The sequence below is a fragment of the Pezoporus flaviventris genome, unplaced genomic scaffold, assembly GCF_033815535.1.
Source record: "Pezoporus flaviventris isolate CSIRO_AGI_PZ_B2104156 unplaced genomic scaffold, CSIRO_AGI_Pfla_v1 ptg000073l, whole genome shotgun sequence".
In the NCBI taxonomy this organism is placed as follows: domain Eukaryota; kingdom Metazoa; phylum Chordata; class Aves; order Psittaciformes; family Psittacidae; genus Pezoporus; species Pezoporus flaviventris.
The window spans coordinates 3,774,924-3,800,061 of NW_026892621.1; the positions used below are offsets into that span (position 1 = coordinate 3,774,924).

The window sequence follows — 25,138 nt, forward strand, 5'->3', positions numbered from 1 at the left end:
TCATCTCCTGTAATCATTTATTTGACCTGTAGTTACCACTCAGATTGTAGCCTGTTTCTGTTCCAGGTTGTTCTCATGCCACATACAGAATGTGTTTTAACTCCCTCTTACATCTTGGCAAGCATTACTCATGAGACTACAAAGCCCTCTTCTGCAGCATGAATTCATCCATGTTCAAAGCTTGTGAAGGTAAGAGTCTAGTCTCTAATAAATTATGGTTTATCAAATAAAATGTGGTGGGGTTTCGATGTTGGATTCGACGGACTGCTGAGCACCGAGGATGTATAATACAGTACATCGTACTTTTGTTTTCAGGAATGCTGTGTGGTTTCAGATGCAAGGAGCTGCTACTACAGGGTCCTTGACTTCAGTACTAACAAGATGAGATGTGCCCTTTGCTGGCAGGGTAGGTTAGTTCAGTCACTGAGCACTTTGGAGATGAGGGCATTGCCTCCTGTGCTCCTGCTCACCTTCCTCTGGGGTAGCTGGTGGCAGGGGAGAAGCTACTGTTGAGAGAGTACAGAAGCTGAGTGGTTCTTAGCCACCTTCCTGAGGCGTGGGAGCAGGGCATGCTTTGTACCATCCTTACATACTGATATAGCCATCAGGTCCTCCCTGTGAATGCTAGAAAACTGTCAGTTAAGTACAGTGTATTTCTTGCTGATACAGAACTCTTTGAATTGGTATGCTTAGAAAATGTGAACTTACTTAAGGCCAGATGTACATATTTACTAAACATTCATTTATGTCAATAAATAGCTGTCAATAAATAAAAGAGCCCTTATTTTGTCTTAAAACATTTACTTAACAATTTTGCATAGCACCCTGCAAACATTTTCAGCTAGCGTTCCAAGTTCCTGTTATGTTTGGTGTGAACTTGCTGTAAATTAGAAGTCAAATTTCCCAACATGGTAATGAACAACACTCCCCCCCCCCCCCAATTTCTGGTTAATTTGTGTTCTCTGCTGGTGCTCATAAATCAAAACACAAAGCCTAGATTTGGGAAGGGAGGCTCAAACTCATTTTGTGTCCTTTCTAAAGCAGTAACTGAAGCAGTGTGCCTATTTCTGTCACATCTTCATATGGTTTAACTGTACTTCTGCCACCTTGGACAACCAAATGCAAGGAAGACCAGAAATAGAAAACTGACATGTTTTTGCTTCAGGGTCATTGTAACAGCAGGAGTTCTGGGAGAAGTCCGGTGAAGCTGCCTAATGAATCTCAGTGGAAGTGTACTAGGTAGGATGCTTCAGCATTTCTTTGTCTTCCCTTCCCCTCCATTTGCCAACACATTAATCCCTAGTAATCCACCTTTTTTCTATTTTTTTCATTGATTTCAATGTTGAGAAACAAAACTGGGTTTAAATTTGCTATTGTCTTCACTGCTTTGATGCTGACTCTGGGGTTTAACATACTAGTGATTCAGTATTCTTGCTTCCTAATAGATGTAATCACGTTGAACTATCTCAAATGTGTTGTGAGATGTTGAAGTATTATGCAGAGTAGATTAGACAAAAAGTGCTGGTAGCTCTTTTCCATGCACAGTTTTATGTGCTATTAAGTTTAGCAAGTTCCCTGTAATACTCTATCGATACTCTAACAGTGTGTGATATACCTCACAGTTTGTGAGACCATAAAGGGCAAGCAATTGGAGAGTCTGTTGGCAATGATCACAAAATCATTCCATAGGATCTGAAAGTAATTGTTTGGCTGGACTGTGAATATACAAGAAAGTACTATGGACAGGAATCGGATTTCATCAATCGGAAACCAAGATTTCCACGCAAACACGTTAACATGGATAGATCTTGTACCACTGAAACACGAGCAGCCAAAGCACTCTGTTTAATCATGGTTTTATTTTGTTTTGTAGTAATGGCTCCCAGCATTCAAATTGCTCCCTGTCATTTCTGTTTGCTAGGTGTCTCTTGCCTTTGCATCTGAGAGTACAGCCGGCACTGAAGTCAGGCAGATTTCAGCCTGGCTAACACTCGTGTTGATGTGCAGAGCAGGATGTGGCACAGCTCATGCTGCTGTGGTTAGCTTGGCTCTGCAAGAGTGACTGACTTGTCAGGGATTCATTAAAGAACATGTAAACTTTAAACCATAGAAGTGTGAGCATCAGGAAAACCTTATTGTCAGTCAGGAAAACCTTCAGGCTCTGAGGATGCGTAGAAAGCTGTCAGTCCAGAGGGGTCGGTTTTATACAATCAATCCTGAACAGTAATGTACAAACCATCTATGATCTGGCAGTGTCAGACTGCTTAAAAGGGTTTTTCGGTGATCTCTACGCAGGGAAGATGAAACAGTTCGCATTGTACAAAAATCTGTGTTTGAGATGGATAAGCAGTCCCTTTTCCTTTGCCCACCTGCTTTTTAGCGGAGAAGGGAGGGGGGATTGTTGATCCAGCTATTCAAGCAAGGAGGAATTAAACAGTCCCTCAGTCTTGTGATTTCTGTCACCTTTACCTATGTAATACTGGAAGTGATACACAAGCCCGTGCCATGGTGAACTGCAACATTCCACCTCTGTCTGCAAGCGACTTGCTTCTGTGTCATGCGTTGTAGACGATTTAACTCACATTACTGCGCTTACATGGCAGCTTTTTAGGAATACAAGTAGCCCCCAGGTATCTCAACACTACTGAGAGAAAATGATTCTCTCCGGATCCCACAGGACTTGCACGTATCCAGGTACAAGCGTGGTTCCACAACTCTGCTGGCACGGGCCGTGGGCTGATGAAGCGGCAGGCATGTTCCCACTGCAGCCACAGCCCAGCAAGGTTCCGCTCATGTTGGTTTCCTGTGCCCTGGATCAAAAGGCGGATTCTGAGCGTGGCCCATCCCTTGGCTTGGCGGAGCAGCCATTCCCCAGGGTGCCTGCGGTGTTTGAAGTGCATCTGCTCTGGTATTTTGCTTTCTGTCATGATAGAATCACAGTTAGGGTTGGAAAGGGCCTTAAGATCATCCAGCTAAATCATACATGAATGTTTCTGAATTCAGGGATTTGTTAAAGAATCCTGTGCATGTTCTACCCTGGGACATGTGAACTGTAAGCTGTGGAAGTGTTAGCATCAGGAAAAGCTTCTCAAATCTCTAACGTTAACAGAGATTGCTGCATGAAGTTGCTGCGTACAGTGCTCCATGCAGCACGGCCTCGGAAGAGCAACCGCAGAGTGATGTGTGGCTGTGTGTATCTCGGACAGTATGTTTTATGTTAAAACGTGGCAAGAAGACTTTAAATCACTCTCAAAGAAAACCCAGTTTTTAAGATAGGAGAAGGCATCCGTCATTCTCCAGGACAGTGTAAGACGGCCTGACGCTACCCACCGCTGCCTTCATCAAACCCGTGAGCTTTCCCCTTGGTACTGGTTGTTCTTGGAAAACGCTTCAGAGACTTAAGGGGCCGGACGCGTACCCCAGAACGGGTCACCGGGGCTCGGCGGCGGCCGCTGCTCTGCTCCTGCAGAGCGATTGCCCCGCGAGGGGCTCTTCACGACAGCCTTTTGCTCTCACCCTCACGCCAACGCCGCCCGTCGCTGTGCGGGGAGCGCTCGGTGCAGCCGCTCGGTGCAGCCACGCGGTGCGGTGGGGAGCGGTGGGGAGCGGTGGGGAGCGGTGGGGAGCGGTGGGGAGCGGTGGGGAGCGGTGGGGAGCGGTGGGGAGCGGTGGGGAGCGGCACCAAGCCCACCTGTGGCTCAATGGAGGCCTCGCACCGCTCCCGCTCCCGCCGCCGGCGCGCTCACCCCCCTCAGCCCCGCCCTCGGCTCGGCCCTCCCGCTCCCGGCTCTCTCGCGGCCGCCCCCTAAAGGCAGTCGTGAGGCGGCGGTGCCCGCGCCGTGAGGGGACGGCAGCGCCTCCCGCCGCGGCCGGCAGTGGGGCTGCGACCGAGCCCGGCTGCGGATCGCTCCTGCGGCTCCTCGCCTCGGCCTCGCTTTCCCCTCGCCCGGCCAGATGATGAACTTTCTGCGGCGCAGGCTCTCGGACAGCAGCTTCATCGCCAACCTGCCCAATGGCTACATGACCGACCTGCAGCGGCCGGAGCCGCAGCAGCCGCCCCCGCCGCCTCCCTCGGCATCTTCGGCCCCTGCCTCTGCCTCCCCGGCCGCCGAGCGCCGGCAGCCGGCGCAGCCGGCGCCTCCCCAGCAGGCGCCGCAGCAGCAGCCGCCGCCGCCGCAGCAGCAGTCCACGGGCAGCAGCTTCTTCAGCTCCCTGTCCAACGCCGTGAAGCAGACGGCGGCCTCGGCCGGGCTGGTGGATGCCTCCTCCGCCGTCTCCTCGGTTACCGGCAGAAAGTTCAAGCTGCTCCTGGTCATCGACGAGCCGCACACGGACTGGTAGGTGCCCCCGCGCCGCTGCATGCCCCGCTGCGTCCTCCTCCTTCCGCCCTCCTTCCCCTCCCTCGCATTGCGGTCCCTCTCCCCGCCGGCCCAGGGCTCCCTTCTCCGCGGGTGACGGTCCGTGCCCGCCGCCCGGCCTCGCTGAGGCGGCAGCCGAGGGCTGAGGCGAAGCGTTCCCGACCGGGGGATGGAGCGAAAACCGGCAAGCGCTGGAGCGCCTGGCTGGGGACGAAAAACGTTTTCCGTCAAAACGCTAAATAGAACGCATCCACCGCGCCCCAAACCCCCATAGCCTGTGTGCTCTAGCGAATTAAGCAACTCATGTATAGGTGCAGGTAGGCTTGAGGTGTCCTAGGCACGAATTTCCGTGTTGAACTGCGTGTGGTTGTAGCGTTACGTATGTTAATTCATATTGATGAGCGGGCTTGTTTTCATGCGGATCCCGCTGCTTCTGTTGCAGCGTCTGGAATGCGTGGTTGAGTGAAGGTCCTTGAGGATACTGAGGACCAGCTCTCAGTTTCACCTTAGCCCTGAGAATTAGCGCCGTGAGGTTAATTAACACCGCAGGTTTGGGTCGGTGTGTGTGTTGTGAGGGGTGTTTTACTTCCACCGTCACCATCAAAACTGAGGTTTAGAAAACCATGAAACTTGTATGTCAGCTCATTTCCTCCTGTGCCTGGCTGCTACCCGCAGAAGAGGTTGCACCTGTTTCAGTCGTGTTTATCACATTCGGCTCTGGTGGGGCTGTGTTGCACACGAAGAACGAGTACCTACTCCCTCACTCGCTTCCCTACACCCTGTGTTTTCACGTTAAGATGCGAGTCGTCTTTTATTTGCTGTTGCTAGTTGCAGCTCTTAATAGCGCCTCAAAATAATAGAGTAAAACAAGTATGTTTTATACCACTGACATCATGCAGTAATGGATTGTGGGTTTGTGATTTTATTGTCTTAGATTTACAGCCTTCCTGTCTAGATGGACTTGTGCAGTTTGATTTGATACAATTTGCTTTGAAGTGGTACTTCAATAAAATACATGAGACAAAAATGTAAGCCTTTATAGGGAATATTGTATTAATGTTAAGATAATGTTATCTGGGTGGATGGTTTTTATGGTTTGTTTTTTTTTTCTTGTTGCCCCCCTCCCCCCCCCCCCCCCCCCATGTTTGGTTTTGTGGTTGTTTTTTTATGTGTGTTTTTTCTTTTTTTTTGGGGGGGAAGGTGGTTGTATCTGCTGGCTTAAGACAGCCTCTGTGCCTACGTCACGGAGATGCATCCATGGACACTGCTCACTGCCTTGCAGATACAGCTGTTTATTTAATACTTTACAGCACACAGATCTGCTGGGTAAATTAAGAACTGTACGTGTTCATAAAGTTTGTTTCTGGTAGCATTTTTCAGTGCTGATTGAAGCCATCCTGTGTACTGTAAATGCAGCATGTTTTGTGTTCTTGGTAAAGGCACTCAACATTAGTCTTTCGGCAGTAGCAAAGCTTTTCAACCTCTGCATGGTGAATGCCGCCAGCAGCATTCCAGGTGGGAGACTAGGTGCAGACACAAATACGTGCAAGTTACTTACGCGTGGTGCTGCTGCTTTTTTAAGGGGTGTTTTCTTTTTTTCCCCCTTATTTCTCATAGTACGTGACATGGATATGTAGTAGTTCTGGAAAGAACAGTTTGTTCTTGTACTGGCTCTTTCCCCTCCAAAAAGCTGATCATTTTGCAACTAAAGATTTTTAAATGAGTTCTGAAAAACATATGTATGTGTATTCTGATAACACATGCAGGAAAGTTTGCTTCATTCCTTTGGAGGTACAGCTCTCCATACTGACATGCACTGAGCTACCATAGAATTTGTCTATGTGAGCTAACATGGAATATGTATGATCATTTGAGAAAGAAATGTTGAAAGATTGGAGTGGCAGGAGATGTATTGGAAAGGTCTGATGGCACCACAGTAGCTGCCCTGCCTGGTATGATGCACTGACGTATGGTTTAGCAAGATGAGGTATGTAGAACTGCTGTCATGTGATGCACTAACCCAAGCCTGTCAGTAACAAGAAAACCAGTACTGGATAAATCTTGTAGAGCCTCCTGAGGAACAATTTCAGTTGGTTTATCATGTGCTGGGTGTTGGTTTTCGTAGGATTTTGAGCTGCATTGTGTTTGTCTTAAAATGAGAATGTGCGCATTGCTTTTGGATTTTGCAGTTTCAATAGAAATCAATGTAATTTCAGTCAGGATCGCACTGAAATCAGTATCCCTTTTTTAGCAAGGGCCAGAGGAAGCATTAGGCACAGTTTTGTGTCAGCAGAGGATATTGCCTCTTACCTCTAGCAGCAGAAGGAAAATCTTTTATTCCTATTAGAGGTTGACTTGTACTTCAAGTCTGAGATTTAGTAACCCAAAATCATTATTGTCACTAATGGAGTATCATAATGGAATTCTACATATAGATAGAGGCTCAGTTGCTTGCATTTTTTAATCTTGATCTCAATGACTTTTTTTTTTTTTCATCTTTTTCTTGCCCAAAGAAGTTTGTCCTATTACGAGCTTTGAAATATTTCTTGGCTTCTTTACTTTTATGGCATAGGACAGGGAAAAAATGGAAAAATTAACTTATCTCTACTAATTGGTATATTTTTACCACATTATATTCTCTGACCTCTCAAGGAAAGAGAGGAAATGCAGTTGTTGTGTTCAACCAGCCTCCTTTCTCCAGTGGCACTAAAGATGTGCTAGAGCTGTGAAAGACAATTATTTTCTTACACGTTTTTTGGGAACTTGCAGCTGTGTAGATGAGAGAGATCTCTAAGGGCTTCTACTGAAGGCAGGACTGCAAAAGAAGCTGGTACCAAAGACTTTCTACTAGCTGGGAGCTTTATACATGCACCAGTGGCAAGTGACAGATAAAAAGAGGTGGAAGCTTGTAGTCAGCTGTCGGAGACAAATCCCATGCGAGTGGCTTTCTTTGGTTCTGGTTCTCATGGGATGCTTTCTGTTACATACTTCATACAACAAATGATTCTTTGATGCAACAACTAGCGATCCTTTTCACCTGTTATCTTTGAGACCTTCTGTTGTTCCACAATATGGCCATAAAGAAGGGGTGACCTGTAACGCAAACACTCCTCGGATGGAGCGTGCTGTTAATCTCTATGAAGGCATTGGAAAAGCTAATTGTATTTTCTGTATATTCCTTACACATTTTAATGTCACATTCTTCTCATCTGCAACTGTGTGCCGAACAGACGTTTTCAGTACCTTCATGTTGTCCAGAAACCCTCTTCTGACTTGCCACATCCAGGTCCAGAGTGGAAAGCGGTCTGGTTCCTGGGCGTTTCATGGATCTGTTGGGGAGGGGAAATACTAAAGAACCACTTGTTAGGTTTAATAATGATTTTGTGTATAGACTTCAATGATTGTTTTACAGCTTTAGGTATCTTTGTTGGTACCTTTACAAATGGAGGAAACTAAGAAGTAAAAGCCTTTTTTCAAGGTCATTCAAGAAGCTAGTGACAGAACTAAAATAAAACCCAGGCAGCTTGCTTAACCTTTTCTTTTAACTGACCTTTCCTGGCTACTGGTTTGCATTAAGTGTCCAAAATTTTCAGCTAGATTAGGTTTATTTTCAACTGTATTTGATTTCCTCAGGAAATAACCATTTTGTTTGGTGTTCAGCGCTTAGCAAGAGATTAGAGACCATACGTCAATGGCAAGGTGTCAGAGTGCTGTGTATCTGGATTACTATCTTTATTAAAAGCTTATGTGTAATATTTAGAAAGCTGTTTCAATATTGAAAATTAATTATTCGTAGTCTCTCTTGTGCTTTAAAGCTTGAATATGCGACTTGTTGGCAGCAAAGATAAAACTATAAAAAGATTCAAGTTGGAAAATTTTATTCTTGTATTTTTTAAGCCCAGATCTTGTTATAAATATTGGTACCTTTTTTCCCCAGAGAATTATGTATTTCTTATAATGTTTACTGCCTTAAGTAGTTAGTCATCTTGTGATAGGCTCAAAAGGTAACTTCCAAAAGGCTGGGACAAATGCTGTATGAGGAGCAAACTTTCTGGTGTAAAATCACTGAGTCATTTATGGGCAAACATTGCTCATCATAAAGGTTTTTAATATGAATGCTATTGGCATAGTGCAGAAAAATGCTGGTTTATGATCCAGACACTTATAGAATTGAGCAGAATGGGTTTCTTCTTTAGTTTAGGTGTTGGGGTGGTTTTTTGTGTGTCTACCAGAAGGTGGACACCAGTTTGAATTTAAAGTGCGTGTGGTCGTTTCGTGTTTTTTTGGTTGGCAACTCCGAACAACTTGCATGCTACAGTGAAAATATATCATGGTTTTCCTGCTCAGTGAGATGGTTCACTTGTGTATAACTAGTGAGCATTTCCCAAGTCCAGCTGAACCAGAATTCTAATTTATCTTATTTGTTAGTAACATGTTGATCTGGTAACTGCAGTTTCTATTGTGTTCAGTCGGAGTCTTTGGATTGCAAGTTCTCCAGTTTGGATGGTGTGCTTAGTTTTTCATAATGCCTAAATGAGGACTCCTGCTTTGTGTGTGCTCTCAGCCCTCTGGGAATAACAGTGTCCAGGAGGACAGTGCTCCTACCAGCCCCCTGGCATTGCAGAGCACCCTGCTGCTACTACAGGGTGTAAAGCCATACTCTAGGATGGGGAGGGAAATGCCGCACATGGGCAAATGTGGAACTAGTAGTGAGTGGGCAGTGGGAGAGGACTGGAAGGATCCCTTGGCACTAGTGTGGGGGCTGATGGGGAGAGTTCTTGAAAGCAAGGCAAGGTGTAAGGTACAGCTGTGTTGCAGAGGTATAAGGAGACTGATTTTTGAAAGGCCTAAGCTCAGAAGACCGACCAAAGGCCAGTTGCCTCCAGGAAAATAATCTTGTCAATATGTGTTTGTTATATAGGAAGAAAAAGTATATACTAAGTTGCTTTTATTAATTTTAATTAAAACTTGCTGTGCCTTTGCAACCGGAAACTCAGAGGAAAAGTAACCTTGCCCTTGGTACAACACTGTGACCTTTTAAGGAGGCAATAGATTCCTTAAAACCTCTGAAATAGAGCAAGAGTGATTAACATCTTTGATTTCTCTCTATTTTTTGCGAGAAGCTTCATCTGAATTGTAAAAAACAAACCCAGAAAACCCCCCAAAGAGGGGGTATGTTGTGGTCTAATGATCTAAGTTCTAACTGTGGCCTTTGGACTGATGAGTTCCAGTGCTTCAAAAAGGAGCTGGCAGCCAGATTGGACACGAAGACAGTATGTGCTTAGACAGCTTCTTACAACCAGGTAATTAGATCAGCACTACTTCCCAGCACGCATTACAGCTTTCAACTGCATTAAGGGCTCTCCATTTTTGCAGTCAAAATAGAAACATAATCAAGGGAGGCATACAGGCATGAGCAGGGGCTGTGTGAGCAGCACTGCTCTGCTGCCTGGCAGGGTGTGCTGGGGCACGCAGGTGAAACAACCAAGTTTCTGCAGAACTTATTTTGTATTCTGTCTCCTTATCAGGTGTGAGCAACTGAATGTGCGTTTTTAAAGGGTAGAAGCATGGCTCGTTGAGCAGTGTGTTATTTGTTCTTTGTCCATGTTTTAAACACGAAGCCCATGCTGGGCAGGGGCTTGGGCACAAGGACAGGCAGCTGAGCTAGCTGAAGTAAGTAATGTGTGTGTGTGGCATGCAGCAGTCTCATGCAAGTTGTGTTTCACATCTGTTCTCAGCAATGTCCAGCTGACACGGTGCTGCACCAGACTCTGTGTGCTAGTAGGCTAAGATGATCTAGGAAGAAATTACAGTTTTTTGTGTTTATCTCCAATTCTGTCATATAATATTTGGCTATATTAGTATAAATAGCAAAACACAGCCCAGATGGAGATAACCTTTTTGACTGGGTATGTATATCAAAAAGAAAAAAGCTTTTAGGGGAAAAGGCTTTGTTTTCCATCCTCTGTATTTTTACTCTGTCTAAACAAGCTCTCACGTGCTGTAATGTTATTTTAGATAGATTGTATCTGGTGTCATTCCCTGCCCGACGTACAGAATCCAAGTGAATCTTTTTGGGTTTTTTCTCCTTCTTTATCTCAGAAACTTCTCTGAAGCTTAATGAAACCTATAGTAACATGTTTAGCTAACTGTTTACCAATGTTTTAGTTAACTGGGTTTGCCAGTGTTTCATCCTAAAGTTTGCCCTGATAGAAAGGAAAAGGAAAAGTTGGCACAGAAATAATGGATTTTAGGTGGGTATATTTCAAAGTTACAAGACTGAAGTGAGCGGTAAAAGGAATAATAAATTGCTTTGTACACTTCAGACTCAAATAAAATAAATTCTCCTTAGAATCCCTTCAGAATTTGATGATGATTTGTCAGTAGCAAATTGTAATCTGTTGAGAAAGGAAAAGTATGAAACAAAAGGTTGTTAAAAACTACGTTATTAGACTTCTTGTCTTGAGAAAGCATGTTGAGAGGACTTGCTGTGTTTTGAGCTGTACCTGTTTTGAGTGGATGCCATTTGTAACCACTATAGGATGCTGCAAGACTGTACGCATTGTTACTGAAACCATCTTTCTCCAAAAGATTAAGGCTAAATATTCTCAGAATAACAATATATTCTTTTAGTGACTTCACTGTAAGCGTTCTTAGTACCCAGCTCTTAGTAGTACCATGCAGTAGTCACGCACAGCAGTCTTCATGCAGTGTCATGTAATTTTATCACCTTTAGCTCTTCAGCTAGCCTACCCACTGTGAATGCTCTAAACTACAGGAATACGGGCTTAATAGAATTGAAATAGGCTGATGGTTTGTGGCTTTATGCATTTTTAGAAAAGTTGTATTGCAGTCTGCATTAAAAATGTGTTGAGACTAGTGAAAATGCTTTTTTGACGATGAAACTGTGACTGAAGAAGGGAAGGACAAACACAGGATGTCTGACTTGGAAACAGAAAAAGGATTCTAGACTCAGCTGGCTGAACACATCACCAAAGGGTAATTACAATTAGGTGGAAAAGGTGCAAAGAATTGAAAAGAGGAAATTGGCAAAAAGTTATGTTGAAAACGACAAAAAGTGAAGCAACACATTGTGAAAGGTTACCTGGAATTATGATAGCGCTTCCAATGACGAGGCTGCTTGCTTGTGGAGTGAAAAACGTGCACTGAGGTTGTAAGACTTCTAAGATGCTATAGGGGGAGGACAGCATTGTATCTTGGTCAGGAGTGCAAAATGCTTGCTTTAGTGCACTGCTGCTTTTGCTAATTAAATAGCTTTATCTGTGCTGAGTAAAATCTGCCTTCTCAGAGGAAAGCTGATACGCATTTTGACAGCTGGAGGAGAGTAATGGTGGGAGTTCATGCTAGCATGAACTGTAGTCTAGTTTAAGCTTTTGCAAAAACTGCAAAGGCTTTGTCGGTTTTACTACACCTGCTTTCACCACCTCTGTGTGTCGCTGCCTGGCTGGAACAGCAATATTAATGATCTCCTGTTGACAAATACATTGATTCCTAAGAAAAAGTTGTTGATTAAGGTCAGATCCTTGTTCCTGTATTGGCAAGCAAAAGTAGTAGGAGTGTTTGATTCAGGATACTGAGCCTTAAACCTGAGGAGGCTGTTTCTGGTTTCCTGTAGAGCTGTGGTGTCTAAAGCAGAGCAGGGCCAGCCCTCAGCAGTACCTCGATTGGGCACCTGTGTTCTGCAGGAGTGTGGGATGTCTGGGGCTTGTGCTGTGACTGTGACAAGCTGATCAGGGCTGCCAGACTCTATCTGCTTGCTCTGCTCTTTTCTGAGTTGCAAATGTTGGTGGATTCAGTTCACTGATGGATTGGAGACCCTGCTCAAGAACATGGAACTTCAGGGTTTGGAGAACCTTTCTGGTTTTATTGTGTGCTGCAGGTATCTTTATCCTTCTCCCTGTGTATCTGCGGTTGAAGTAGGTTGAAGACACATGGGATGTCAGAGTGTTGTTGCTGAGGAGGAGTGTCGCAATATTCCCTTAATTATTTTCACCTCTGAACACCTGTGTTTGCTTGGAATTGGTCTGTTTTTGTAAGTTACTGTGATCCCCTCAGATGAGAGGTAGGGGCAGGAGAATAAAAGGTCTTTTCTCCCTCTGGAAATGAGGGCCTGAGTCCCAGCTTGTGCAGATGAAGACATAAATGTACTTCTCTCCTTTCATTTAAAACCCCCCAAGGCTGGAGGCTTGGTGTTTAACAGAGTGTTTCGGGGGTTTTCTTTCAGCTCCCAGCCAAGTAGATAGGGAGAGCAAACCCATGCTAGCTGGTCAGGTGCTAGAAGCTGCTGTGGAAGGCAGTTTGGGTCTAACCATTAAGTGCACTTTTAATGTCTTTTCCTTTTTTGCGATGACTGAACCATGTTTGACCTTTCTTGATTTACCATTTGATCTCTATAATCCCAGTTGGGTGTTGGTGTTTGTAATACATCACAGACACTGATTGCTAGTAGGAGTTATTAACAAATACCTGATGAGATTCAAAATATATGTATATTTAAGTGACTTAAATGTGATAGCAGAGCCTTAGATAGTCTTTTAAATATCTGAATTCTGTTCTAAAGCACCCACATAAAATCATTTGATATAAATTAATAGGTTTATTAATGCTCCTATTTATAGATTATAGTGTATTAAAATATTTTAATAATTTTATTAGAGAAATAGATTAAATGACATGGATATGACTTTTAAGAAAAAAAAATAATGCTATAATTGCCTATCCTAAACCCCAGCAGCAATAAGCTGTGAGTGACTAAGCATTGGGGAATCTCACAGTGACCAGATGGAAATGTAGACAATTTTCGTTTAAGGTGCAATAGGTACAGTTCCCTCACAAGTATGTAAAATTTGTTGAAGAAGTTGTTTCCACTTCTCCAAGTGAAGAAAGGTTATAAAACTCATTGAGAAACTTAATAACAAAAGAAGATGTCGTGTTTTTAGAGAGTGGATTGAAGAGTTGTGAGCAGCAGCAGCACAAGGAGACAGGGAAGGTTGTCTGGAACCTTGGGTTTATCCCTTCAGGCATGGCAGCATTATGTCCTCTGGAGTCAGCCTGTGCTTTGTTTGCAGAGACCCTGATAGGCTACTGATACATTGTCCTTTATTGTGACACTAACCTTTAGGCTTCCATGTTTCTGATTTCAGCTGATTTGTCTTCAGCTTGCATATGCAGCATGTGTTTCTCTGTTACAGAGGCATTAGAATAGGGGAGTGTGGTTTTATGTAATTTCAAGTGGAAGGTGAACCGAAACATCAGCAGTGAGTACTGCTCCTTTTAAAGCTCCTGCAGAGAATTGCTTCAGCGTTTGGGAAGGTGAATGTGGAAAGAATGAAAGCAAGCTTGTGGCACAGCTGAAACCTAAGTTATATTTGTGTGTGGCTGTGTCCCCATCTTTAGGAGTCAAAAGCATCTGCATCCCAGTAACTTCTGGAGAAGGAATTTCAAAAGAGTGTAAGGTTAGATACTCCTTCCATGCATATCTGGAAATGAAGTGGTTCTCTTGTGCAAGAAGTGCCTTTATCTCTTCATTTTAACCTTGCAAATCTGATACCTGTTATGAACCATTGGCTTTTTTTTACTGAATTTTCTGCGTTGTAGGGGCTGAAATCTGTTGAGCTGCACTCTCACTGGTGTGGTTTTTAATACTGACTTCTCACAGGAGAAACCAGGGTGAGTGTGTGAATGTTTGTGGGGAATAAAAACAAGCCTGAGGGAAAAAAAAACCACAACAAAAGTTAAAGTATCTCTTATTTTAGTTTTACTGTTTAAAGTGAATTCCAAAGAGAAAGAAAATGCTGCTGATTTCTAGGTCAAAACCAAGGTAGCAACATGACCTTCTTGTCTTTGTCCACATATCTCTGTGCCTAACTGAAGTTTTGTTCTCTTTAACTTTGTTTCTTGTTTATTACTTCTTACTAATAAAAACTTATTATAATTGTACTGAAACAGTACAGATTTAGTAGGTTAAGCTCCAGAATGGGACCAGTCATAGTCTCTTACGTCTCACATTTTGTTTGAAGAAACTAGGATGGTTCCAAAGAGGAAGATTCATCCCTATTTAACTACCTCTTGGTTTGCGTCAATGATTTGTTTTGCTTTGAAGATCTCTTCCAGTGAAGCCTTTTTATGTATATGCACATTTTATGATGGTTCATCATGCTTTAAAAGTTTTCAAAGGTCTCTTTCCTTTGTAGGACCGAAAAAATGGTTAATATTAGAAAAGCCATCATCTCAAATTTGGGATTCTGGGAGGGTAATGAAAAGGTTTTATGATAAAACATGCTAAATAAATCTGATTCCTTTGAGTGGCAATATAATTACATAGGTGCTGTGACTACAGAGCTGCTTGTACTTAGTTGTCTCAGCCATCTACTGTTTGTAGTAAGTAAAAAATACAGGAATGCTTTTAATCAGGAAAACTATTTATTTTATGAGGCCTTTGTCAATAACCAAAGTAATAACCAAACCTGATTTTCCTGAGCCTTCCACAATTGTTGCCTACCATCTGTATTAATGAATGACAATAGTGTTTATAGGAGCACTTTTAAAATATGAGAATAAAACAGAATGTTGAGTATTTTTAGGAATTTTCACTGATGAGTGTTGCCCAGATAAGTACTATTTCTGTCGTTACGGTTTTCTTGCCCTGCGTAATGTGGGGATAAAAGGAGGCTCTTTCGATGTGCCACTTGGTGCTGCTGAATACAGGTCACATGGGTTGTCAGTATAGAAGGCATGGCACTTTAGATGCAGTATTTGGTATGAGGTTGTGCTCTTCCTACAGGCTTGTAGTTGGACCCCATGTTCTAGGGTTTTTGTGTAGATCCATTCTCTTACTGAGGGAGAAATGGCTGGTCTGAGCTAGCAGCAAGTCAACAGACAAGGTGAATTTTCTTGGCAGTAGTAATACTTCAGAGGAGTTAAGAGACACTAATACGAAGTATAATTACTGTGTATTATGGTCTACATTGTCTCTGTTAAAATAACTTCCACTGGATTGGTCTTTGTTCATGAAGCGGGTGGGTAGGAGCAGACTGCAGTCTGTGTTGTGTTCAGGTTTCTGAAGATCTTACGGCAGTCCTTTTTAATTGAAGTCTTGCAGTGGCTGCCTAGGCTTTTGTTTGGTAGAAGTCCTTTCCAAGAAGTGAGGCTGCTGATGGAAGCTTTGGGGTTGCTTGGGGTTTTATATTGTGTTTCCTTTTTCCTTGTCTGATTAGTGTAACCCATTGGCAGTATACATTTGAGATGCCCAAACCTTTCACTATTAGGTTGTGCGTTGATGCCATACGAGGTCCCAAGTAGCCTTCAGACTAAAACGCTACTTCAGACTAAACTGAGACGTTATGGTGTGATTGGTTTTGCAGGTGCATTGTCTGTGTCCCTTTGTGATAATGTCCATATATGTCAAGAGCAGTATTCTGGGGAGCTTTTGAGTAAGGAAAAAAACCCCAAACAACTAAGCACACCAGGTATTGTTATTCTGAAATCCAGGCTGTGTGTGAGTTTGTGTTGTAACAACATAATTAAATCTGTATTTTCTAGTTTGCTATGCTTGAGGTAGCTCATGACTGGGCTAATATAGGCTTTTTCCTGAGCATTTGTCATTTCTTCTTTGGGTGATTTAGAACAATGCGTTTATGATGCTTTCCATGGAGCAGAATTCCAGCGTTGGTTTCAGCCTTTAAAAAAACATATGGCAAACTGTTATCTGTCTGTCAGTATGGTATGAAGGCTTTGTGCCTGTAACTGCTTAACAAACACGAGTGTAGGATTCAAAGCACATGTTACTTCATTTAAATGCTCGTTTCCAGTTTGTAGATTTTCAAATGGGTGTTTGAAAGGAATCGAACGTAATTGATTGTGAGAAAAAGTTTAGTTTTGAGGGGCAAACTGTAATTCTAGAAGAGAGCCGCAACTTTTCAAGTATGTTATTGGGTTGTTTGTATGTAGAGCTCCGCCCTGAGGCAATGGTGGTGATAAATGGGAAATGATTTTTTAAAACTTCTTATTAAAACTGTCAGTTCTTCAATTACTTGATGAAGAACTCAAAGAATTTAAATTTCGTCCTTGGTGTATTTGCCAGTAGTGGGATCTTTGCTAAGAATAGCTGAGGTACTCTTCTAACATCATGCCTTACGTCATCAGCAGTATCCAGTTGTAACCGCAAGATTATTGTTCATATAATAGTGCAGTTATGTCCATGAATACAGTGTTATACAGTGATACATGAGCGATCTTGTTGCTGATTGTAGTAAGCGTGGAGTGACATCTTGGGGGGTGACACTGTGCCCTCGTTTGGCAGTCTGTCCAGATGCTGAACTGAGGACCAGTAGCTGACCATAGCCAGTGATACGCAGGACCTTGGCACTGGGTTATTTTGCTTGCAGGTTTGTCAGAGCACTTCTGCAAATAGTGAAGTTGCACAAAGAAAAAGAGAAGAACAAAAAGTAGTAAAGTTTCTATGTATGGTCTTGTCTTACTACCAGAGAAAGTAAACATCAGCTGGGCCACTGAAAAGATAGGCATGTCTCAAAATCTGTAGATTGGACAGGGAGGGACTTAGACATTGTGATCATCCTGTTACCATAACTAGTAGTTCTAGAATATAGGATTAAGTTAATAAATAGATTGAATAGAAGCAAAAAGGAAAACTTGAGGAAGCAAAAGAGAAGTTTTGAAAAGTCAGTATTGTTGCTGCACTCTGAAACGTACAGGAAGAGTTCTCCGTTTACTGCTTAGGTTCCTGGAAGATTTATCTGTAGATGAAGTGTTACAATAATAGAGAGTATACCTGTGTATTTCTTAAATTAGCCTGCATCTCAGAATAGTATTTTGCTAGATGATTTAGAAACCCTTTAAATCCAGACACCCTATTCCTCAAGAAGAGAAGAGAGTATTTTCATCTTGAGGACTTCAGCAAATAACTTTTATGGTGGAAAATAGGATTATGTGTAATACATTAATCAAAGTAAATTATGTTAATCAGCAAAAGCAGCTTGTAGCGTGTGGTTGATCAAAGTCAACATCTCTGCTACATCTGTTTGACTAGTGTATTGTAACTGATCATCTAGTTAGCATACAAAATGAATTTCGTTTTATGCACCAAGAGGGCTTCATATGGAGGTGTGTGCAGGGGTGTTCATGTGTATGCTTCTCTTTGCAGCGGTATCTTCCTGAAAGAGCTGTCCAAGGTATAATGAGGACAAATCCTTGTTTTGTTTGAAACACTGCCTGAAAACTCAGGGTAAAATCCATGACTGTAAGGCTAGTGGCAGTTCTGACAGTATGTAAATGGAAAAGAAACTGATTAGAAACAGCTTTGATCAGATAGTTAAAATTAGATATATTCAATCATCTTTAATACACTTGAAAATTCCTTTCTAGGTGCCAGTACACAGACCTGCCTGTGTGGGTCCTTTTATTCTCTTCAAATGGAATGGTTTTGGGATTTTTTTTCCTGTTCAAATTAAACTGAGATAATGTGATGCACAGTTACTGTCTTTCACCATTCTCTTTGTCAGATGTCTCCCCTAATATTGCTAACTACATTTTGAGGTCAGTTTGCAGTCAGCTGAACTATGGTAACAAAACCCAGCAAACTTCTAGGACTATTGAAAAGTTGAATTTTTTTATTTAGTAAGAATGTGTCAGAACTTGCTTTTGTTTGGCTCAACCATTACTGAAATGCTTTGGAGAGGATGAGGGGAAAAAAAAAAATCAAAGGATCTGTGTTTTTCATGTCACTGACTCTTTTATTAACCACTTATCTGACCCTTATGTTGAAGCCAAAACCAGAACACTGAGCATGAAGTTACCAAGTGGCAATACCTGTGTTTAGTTAGTCTTGTAACTTTTCCATGTGTCGTGGTTTAAACCCAGTCAGGTAACTCGTTCGCTCACTTCCCCCCCCCCTTTCTTGCCCTCCCCCTGCTCTCGGAGGGACGGAGAGGAGAATCGAAAAGAATGCAACTCCCATGGGTTGAGATAAGAACAGTTTAGTAACTAAGGTATAACACAGATCACTACTGCTACCACCAATGATAATAATGATAAAGGAAATAACAAGGGAACAGAATACAACACCTCAGCACCAGCCGACCGATAACTCGCCCCCCCCAGCCCGACCAAGCACCGACCGATACCTCCTCCAACCCTGCAGTCTCCCAGCCCTTCCAGCTCCCTCCCAGTTACCTCCTGGGCATGACGTGCTGTGGTATGGAATACCTCTTTGGTCAGTTTGGGTCAGGTGTCCAGTCTCTGCTTCCTCCTGGCTTCCCCTCCTCCCTGGCAGAGCATGAGGCTCACAAAGTCCTTGGCCAAACCAAAACATCCTTGTTATCAGCTCTGTTCCCGAGCTGAAAGTCAAAACACTGACTACACCAGCTACCAAGAAGGAGAAACATGACTGCTACTGCTGAACCCAGGACACCATGTGAGCCTCTGGCAGCAATGGTGATTTGGAGCAGCAGTGTGGTGAGGTTGGCCATGAAAGCTGTGCTAGTTGTACTTCTGAACAGAGCCGTTTCAAACTGCTGCTTAGGGATCACTTGATTTTTGTGAAAAGTTTATTCCCGACTTTAATATCATTTTTTATTTCAAATAGGAACAACTTATGACATGTTGGTCATAAATTTCTAACGTCACCAAAAACTAAGGTAAATGCCTCAATATTCTGAAGCTCTTTCAAGCAGATAAAAAATGCATTAGAGTAAATGCATAGAATTCTGTGGAGCATCGGTGCAGATTCAGCACGTCTGAGTGGCTGGATAGAGAATACAGAGAATCTGCAAGTCAGATTCCATTGGGAGTTTTCTGTTAGGCAGGCAAGCAGGAAAAGAATTTCCTTTCTTTCTAGAGTCCTCTTACGGAAAAGTTGGAAGTTAATGGAAAATTTAGTGTAGATGTTTAGATCAATAATTGATCACAGAATGAAGAGTGCTAATTCTTAGCACGCATTTAAAATGCTTGCCAACAAATAAAATAGTTGCCAGGATTCCAACACATTTCCTCAGGAGCACCTTTCTGACTCCTAAATAAAGTATCAGTGCAGCTAATGCAAGTGTTGATTTAGAAAAATGAAAAGTTCAGCTTCCCTCTCCAAGTATTTTGGTGGGATAAATGTGTGTTTGACTGCACGCCTTTTTCACTGTGTGATATTGTATGTCTCCAGGAGCAGCACTTGTTTTGGAAAATTCATGTATCACATGATTGAGACTTGCAATTCACTTGTTAGTTGGCCATTGATAGATCCCTGCTGGAATTCCTTTCCGTTGGAATAATGGGGATCATATTTTCATATTTCTGTAGCCTTCAAGAGCCTGTTATCAGTAGCAATATGAATACAAATGATGGTTAGACCAAAGCCATGCAAGGCAAAAGAACTCGAGCACTCTGTTTGAACCCCCATGAGCTGTTTCTTCTGCTCACTTTGCTCCCTCAGTTCCTTTTGATATGTACCTTCACAGTAGAGCAGAGTTTTCCTTAATACGTGTTTCTTGAGGATTTGTTTTGCTTTCCCGTCCTCATCCCTTCCCCTCTCCTATGCAGGGTGGTTTTTTCCTTTGGTCATTCAGCTGTCAGTGATTAGAAGTACTCGGCTTGTTGTAAAGGGCATGGAGCTAATTTGCTTCATGAAGTAGAATAAACTGTCCTTTGTCAAGCTGTAATAATGGATTTTAAAATCCTCATCACTGGTTATTGATATACTCAATCCACCAGTGACATGTTGAAATATATTCAGTACCTGAATAGATGATCTTTCTGCCATGAATTTTAAACTACACTGTCGCTTGCATTTAGGCTGTCATGTTTCAAAGTTCTGTCCTTGTGCTCTTGCTGCCTATGTAAAATCAGCTTTTCCTCTCTAACAAAATTTATCAAGGCAAGTTTAAAGTACCACCACTTCTACTTCATTAGACTATTTATCGTGAGAATCTATTATTAACTCAAATTCATGTTCCCCTTTATCCCAATCTGAACTCCCTTCTTAAAGCCAGAATGACTTGCCAGATTTCCTATGATCATCTTCATGATTAAAAAGAATAAAACCAAGGAAATACGTATAGTACTTAAATTAAGATGTCGATTCCCTTGTGCTAACAAGCATCCTGTAGCTTCAGTAGTAAAGCAGACTTTAGTTAGCAGTTTGGTTATAGTTTGTTCCCTGCAGTTGGATATCACTATGCAGAAAAAAAAGAATATCTAGTATTCTGAACTGTTATCTTACAAGTGACTTCCAAGAACAATTGGAAGAATATTGAAACCATATTTTCATAGGAGTGTTTTGAAAATTGCATCAGTCGCTTCCAATTTGTCGTGCCCTTTTCTTTGGTACATTTTTAGGATTTGAGCAGTTCAACCTTTGAGGAGACTGAGCAGGTACTAAAGATTTAAAGTATATGGCCAGATACGTGGAGAGAATGAATGAACATTAATAACCTCAAAGTTTTCATCTGACTTCTGGTTGTGATTAAGGGCAGAATCATATGCATTGGAGAGGGGCTTTTGACAAGGGCCTGTAGGGACAGGCCAAGGGGAATGGCTTTAACCTGCCAGAGGGGAGACTGAGATGAGCTCTTAGGCAGAAGCTCTTCCCTGTGAGGGTGCTGAGGCGCTGGCACAGGGTGCCCAGAGAAGCTGTGGCTGCCCCATCCCTGGCAGTGTTCAAGGCTTGGACAGGGCTTGAAGCAAGCTGCTCTAGTGGAAGGGGTCCCTGCCCGTGGCAGGGGTTGGAACTGGTTGAGCTTTAAGGTCCCTTCCGACAAAAGGGGAAGGGATTCTATGATTCTATGCTTGAAGCAATAACACTCATAAGCAGCTTATTATATTTTACATTTAAGATTTGCAGTTCCTATTGAAGCAAATCCTGATGGCAGATGGGAGGATGTAGTGAGAACAGCTTATTCACCGTTTAAACAGAGCAGAGCTTTGTTGACCCAGTTACTTGTTGACCAGTACTTGGGCTTTGACTGATTCATAGGGCAGTGTTACAAATCACAAAAGGATTCTGGAGCAGGATGAAATTGAGTGGGACAGCTTGGAGTTACTGCTTCAGCTCCACAAGAATGAGCAGAGTTAATACTGACCAATGGCAATAGTTACCATCTATATTGACCCAGCAGCACATCTTCATATTTGTAACAAATATAGGAATTGCAGATAAACCACTATTGTCCTTCTTGGTTTTGTTACCAGTCAGGAATGCTCTTGGTAGTGACATGTGGGGAAGAACCTGATGTGTTTGGGTTTTGGTTGTGTTTTTGTCTTTGTTTTTTCAAACTTAGCAATAAGGAATTGCCCTGTGAATGAGAAATTCCATCCAGTGAAGCATGTGGACTTAAATCCTAGTCAGTACCTGCATAATGGAGCCAAGTTTCCCCAAGATGTATGGAGAGAGGGAAGAATGCGGTTCAGCTGAACATACGTGTGTTAGTTCAGCAAAGTTGAGTAGGAGCCATGGAGAATTGGCAGGACTGGAAATCATGGAATTACAGAATAATTTGGGTTGGAAGGGAGCTTCAAAGCTGATCCAGTCCAACCCCCTGCAATGAACAGGGACATCTTCAACTAGATCAGGTTGCCCAGAACCACATGCAGCCTGGCCTGGGATATCTCTGGGGATGGGGCATCCACCACCCTCCTGGACAACCTGTGCCGGGATTTTACCACCCTCATTGTAAGGAGTGAGCAGGCATGGTGCAGGGCACAGCTCAGGTGTGCAAATTTGTGCATGGTAATCCTGGGAAATGCAGGGAAATTAATAAAAAATAATGTGTAAGTTCTGAATCGCACTGTGTTCAAGATCCAGGTATCCTGTTTTACGTTCCATCAAGAGCACTGTAAGAATGAAATAGCTAGCATTTTTGAAGTGCTTCCTTAACTTGCTGTATATGCACTCAGGTTGACTTGTAGTAGCTTGGTTTTGGTAAATGAGACATTTGTGGGATGCAGTGACATTGTACAAAGCAGTGGGATTTAAAATTAACAAGAACAACAGTTTCTGCATTGAATTAGTATTTACCACTATTTGTTTGCTGCTTTTCAAACCCTTCTACAAGGGGTAGCAAAACATACTTATCCCCACTGGAGTCTACCAAACTTCAAATTAAATACATCAATGCTAACAGAATTTCCAGCGATGTAATTATAATGAGGTTTCAGTCTCGAGTGCCGTATGGGAATCGGCTTGAAATGGTAAAGGTCTTTGGGTAGCAAAGAGAATATTTTGTTGATGTCCCTTCTAAAAACCAATTGTACCTGTTTTCTTTGATGGTGGAATTCCTGCAGTTCTGATCCTTGCCTTTGGAGGTGGCTTTCTTTTAATTTCCCTGTCATTTGAAACTCCTTGCAGGAAAGGTGACATTGACCTTCTGACAGCTGATGGGACAGTGAAGACTGAACTTTTACACTGGAGCAAACAATTGGATTGGCCACACTTTGAGAGTCCAGGCTTCTGTTGCAAGCAATTATAGCATCAAAAGTTCAGAGTTTGGATCTGTTTTCTGAATTTCCAGAGCTGGTAAAGATTTTGATTAACATGCCATTGTGCATTTGTACCATATAACAGGAGTACAGGGCAAATACTTTGTAGTTTCAGTGAGTCTGGCTGTTTGTATGAAATCAGTGGACCTGAAAGCTTCCACCAGTTGTTGTTTTTTTTTTTTTAATGAAAATGCATTTTATTTGAGTCAAGGTCTTGGAGAGATCAGGCTGGAATAGGGGGATGGCAGCATTAACCATTCAAATAGGAGTACGGCTGTGTTCTGAGACAGCCCTAAACCAGACGTCGAAACACTGGGAACTGGCATCTGAAAACCAAGCTGATGCTCGGAGAAATCCCTCTGTGGGGAGCGGGGCCGTGACTCAGCCGCTGCTCCGCTCCCGTCGCAGGCGGGGGGTGTCTGTGCTGCAGCCATCCCTGCAGCATTCCCTGCCGGCACTGCCTCCCACGCCTGCTCCTGCCTCCGCACAGCACATTAGGGGCTGCTTTCGACACTAGGAAGATGGGTACAGGAGATTCTCTTCTCTCCGTGTTCAGGAGATGTACGTTTATTGCTTTAAACAAAGCACATTTGTAAAGCAGATTAGTCAGGATGGCGGAGCAATATCTACATAAACAAGTTAAATCTTTAATGTGAGCACTGGGACGTCTCTGTCCTCTGTAAACACTAGGAATTTATCCCATTCCCAGGCTGAAGTGTATCTATTTTTCAGCAGGGATGTTGGGTTTTTTGTTATTATTCAGAAGAAATCAGACAAAAATTAAACTGATTTTTTTTTCATGCTAAAATATCCAGCAGTGTCTTAGAAGCTATCGGATGTTTTATAGAAACTGTGTTTCTTTAAAAAGCCAAAGGTGATGGATAACTGTCAGAGTCTTTGGGAGGGGAGAAGTGGAAAGCTGGGGAAAGTTAGGATTGCTTGGGGGTTTGGGAAAACATCAAATGTTAAGCAGTCCCCAGGCTCTGCATTGCTGTGTCATTCTGAGTGAAATGGAGAGGAAAAATGGGTATTACTTGTATTACAGAGTATGGCAGTTGTTCTTGCTGAATTGATTCATTTCCTGTTCTAATGCTTGGGGTTTTTTTCCAAGTTTATAACTAAATGATAACAGTCACATATAGGTAGAATGACAAAAACGGAAATGATTTACTGACTTGTATCTCTCTGCTTAGCAATCACCAAGGACGTGTTTGTGTGCCCTTGTTTGCATCCGTTCCCAGGCTTCCAGGGACGTAGCACCAATGGCATGTGTATTACACTTTCACCATGTGACTCTGACCTTGAAGATCTTGTGAGTTTTCTAATCAGTCGTAGCATTTTATCAGGTAGAGTTGCTCATGCTGAAGTCAAGTGTCGCTGACCAAATGCTTTAGCAAAGTTCAGTACAACTCTGGGGAGATGCCCTGCAGCCCAGGTCCCCATTTTCTGCATTACATCCAGGTACTTGCTGTACGGCAGGTAGCTGGGGATCAGCTTTTCCTAATGCTCCTGTTTGAAGTCACACATATGCTTAGCAGATTAAACTGAGGCTACTTGGTTTGGCTTCCACATCATTTAATCCCTGAGCAGTTCCTCTTCTCTACATTTACTGGACAGCTTAAGCTTTGTTTCCTCTTTGAATTCCTGTGAATTCTGAGGGTAATGAGTGGTTTGGTGGTACTGATATTTTAAACACTGTTTTGTAGAAGCCGGGCATGCGGCAAAGGTCTTTGCTTACAAGATGATGCCAATCTGACAGGTTTAAGACACTTCAAATAAAGCATCTGTTGGGAAGATGTTTTGGGAGCTGTGGAATGAGATCTTGAAAGGTTTAGAGGATAACAGCTTTAGATTGCTTTCTGTGAAAGTGTTTGCATGTTAGCTAACAAGTTACTCTTGCTCTTTCTTTAGAAGCTTCCTTGGCAAAACAAACAGTTCTCCGTGCTCCGTAGCCTCTTCTAATTTAAGTGATTAATCAATTGGATCTGAGCTGATTGCAGAAGAGTTTTCCCCAGTCGATTGCTCTTAAGAAGTGCTTTGGTACCGTAAGATGGTGAGCTATGGAAGAGTTGGCCAGAATGTTTCTAAGCATTTTCGGTTCCAGATAAATTTTCTCTGGGAAGTGATTCAGACGGGTTATGTGGATGGGTAAGATGATGCTTTTGATTTCTGGGTCCATTTTAGATAAACAAGTGACAGCAGACAGATAGTTTTGGTCAATGCTTTATTGCAACCAGGAAGAGTCATATTTGAGCTTTAGTTCTTGTCAGAAGCAGCAA

General features: G+C 42.7%; 1 protein-coding gene across 1 annotated transcript in view; it reads left to right on the plus strand.

Annotated features, from left to right (window-relative positions):
• Positions 1–3,900: 3,900 nt before the first annotated feature.
• The window catches only part of SYN2 (synapsin II), a 172,691-nt gene continuing 151,453 nt past the window's right edge, over positions 3,901–25,138 (plus strand). Inside the window, exon 1 of the mRNA XM_061472945.1 lies at positions 3,901–4,337. Coding sequence (XP_061328929.1) covers positions 3,955–4,337 — 383 coding nt within the window. The 5' untranslated portion in view covers positions 3,901–3,954. The remainder of the gene's footprint in view (positions 4,338–25,138) is intronic.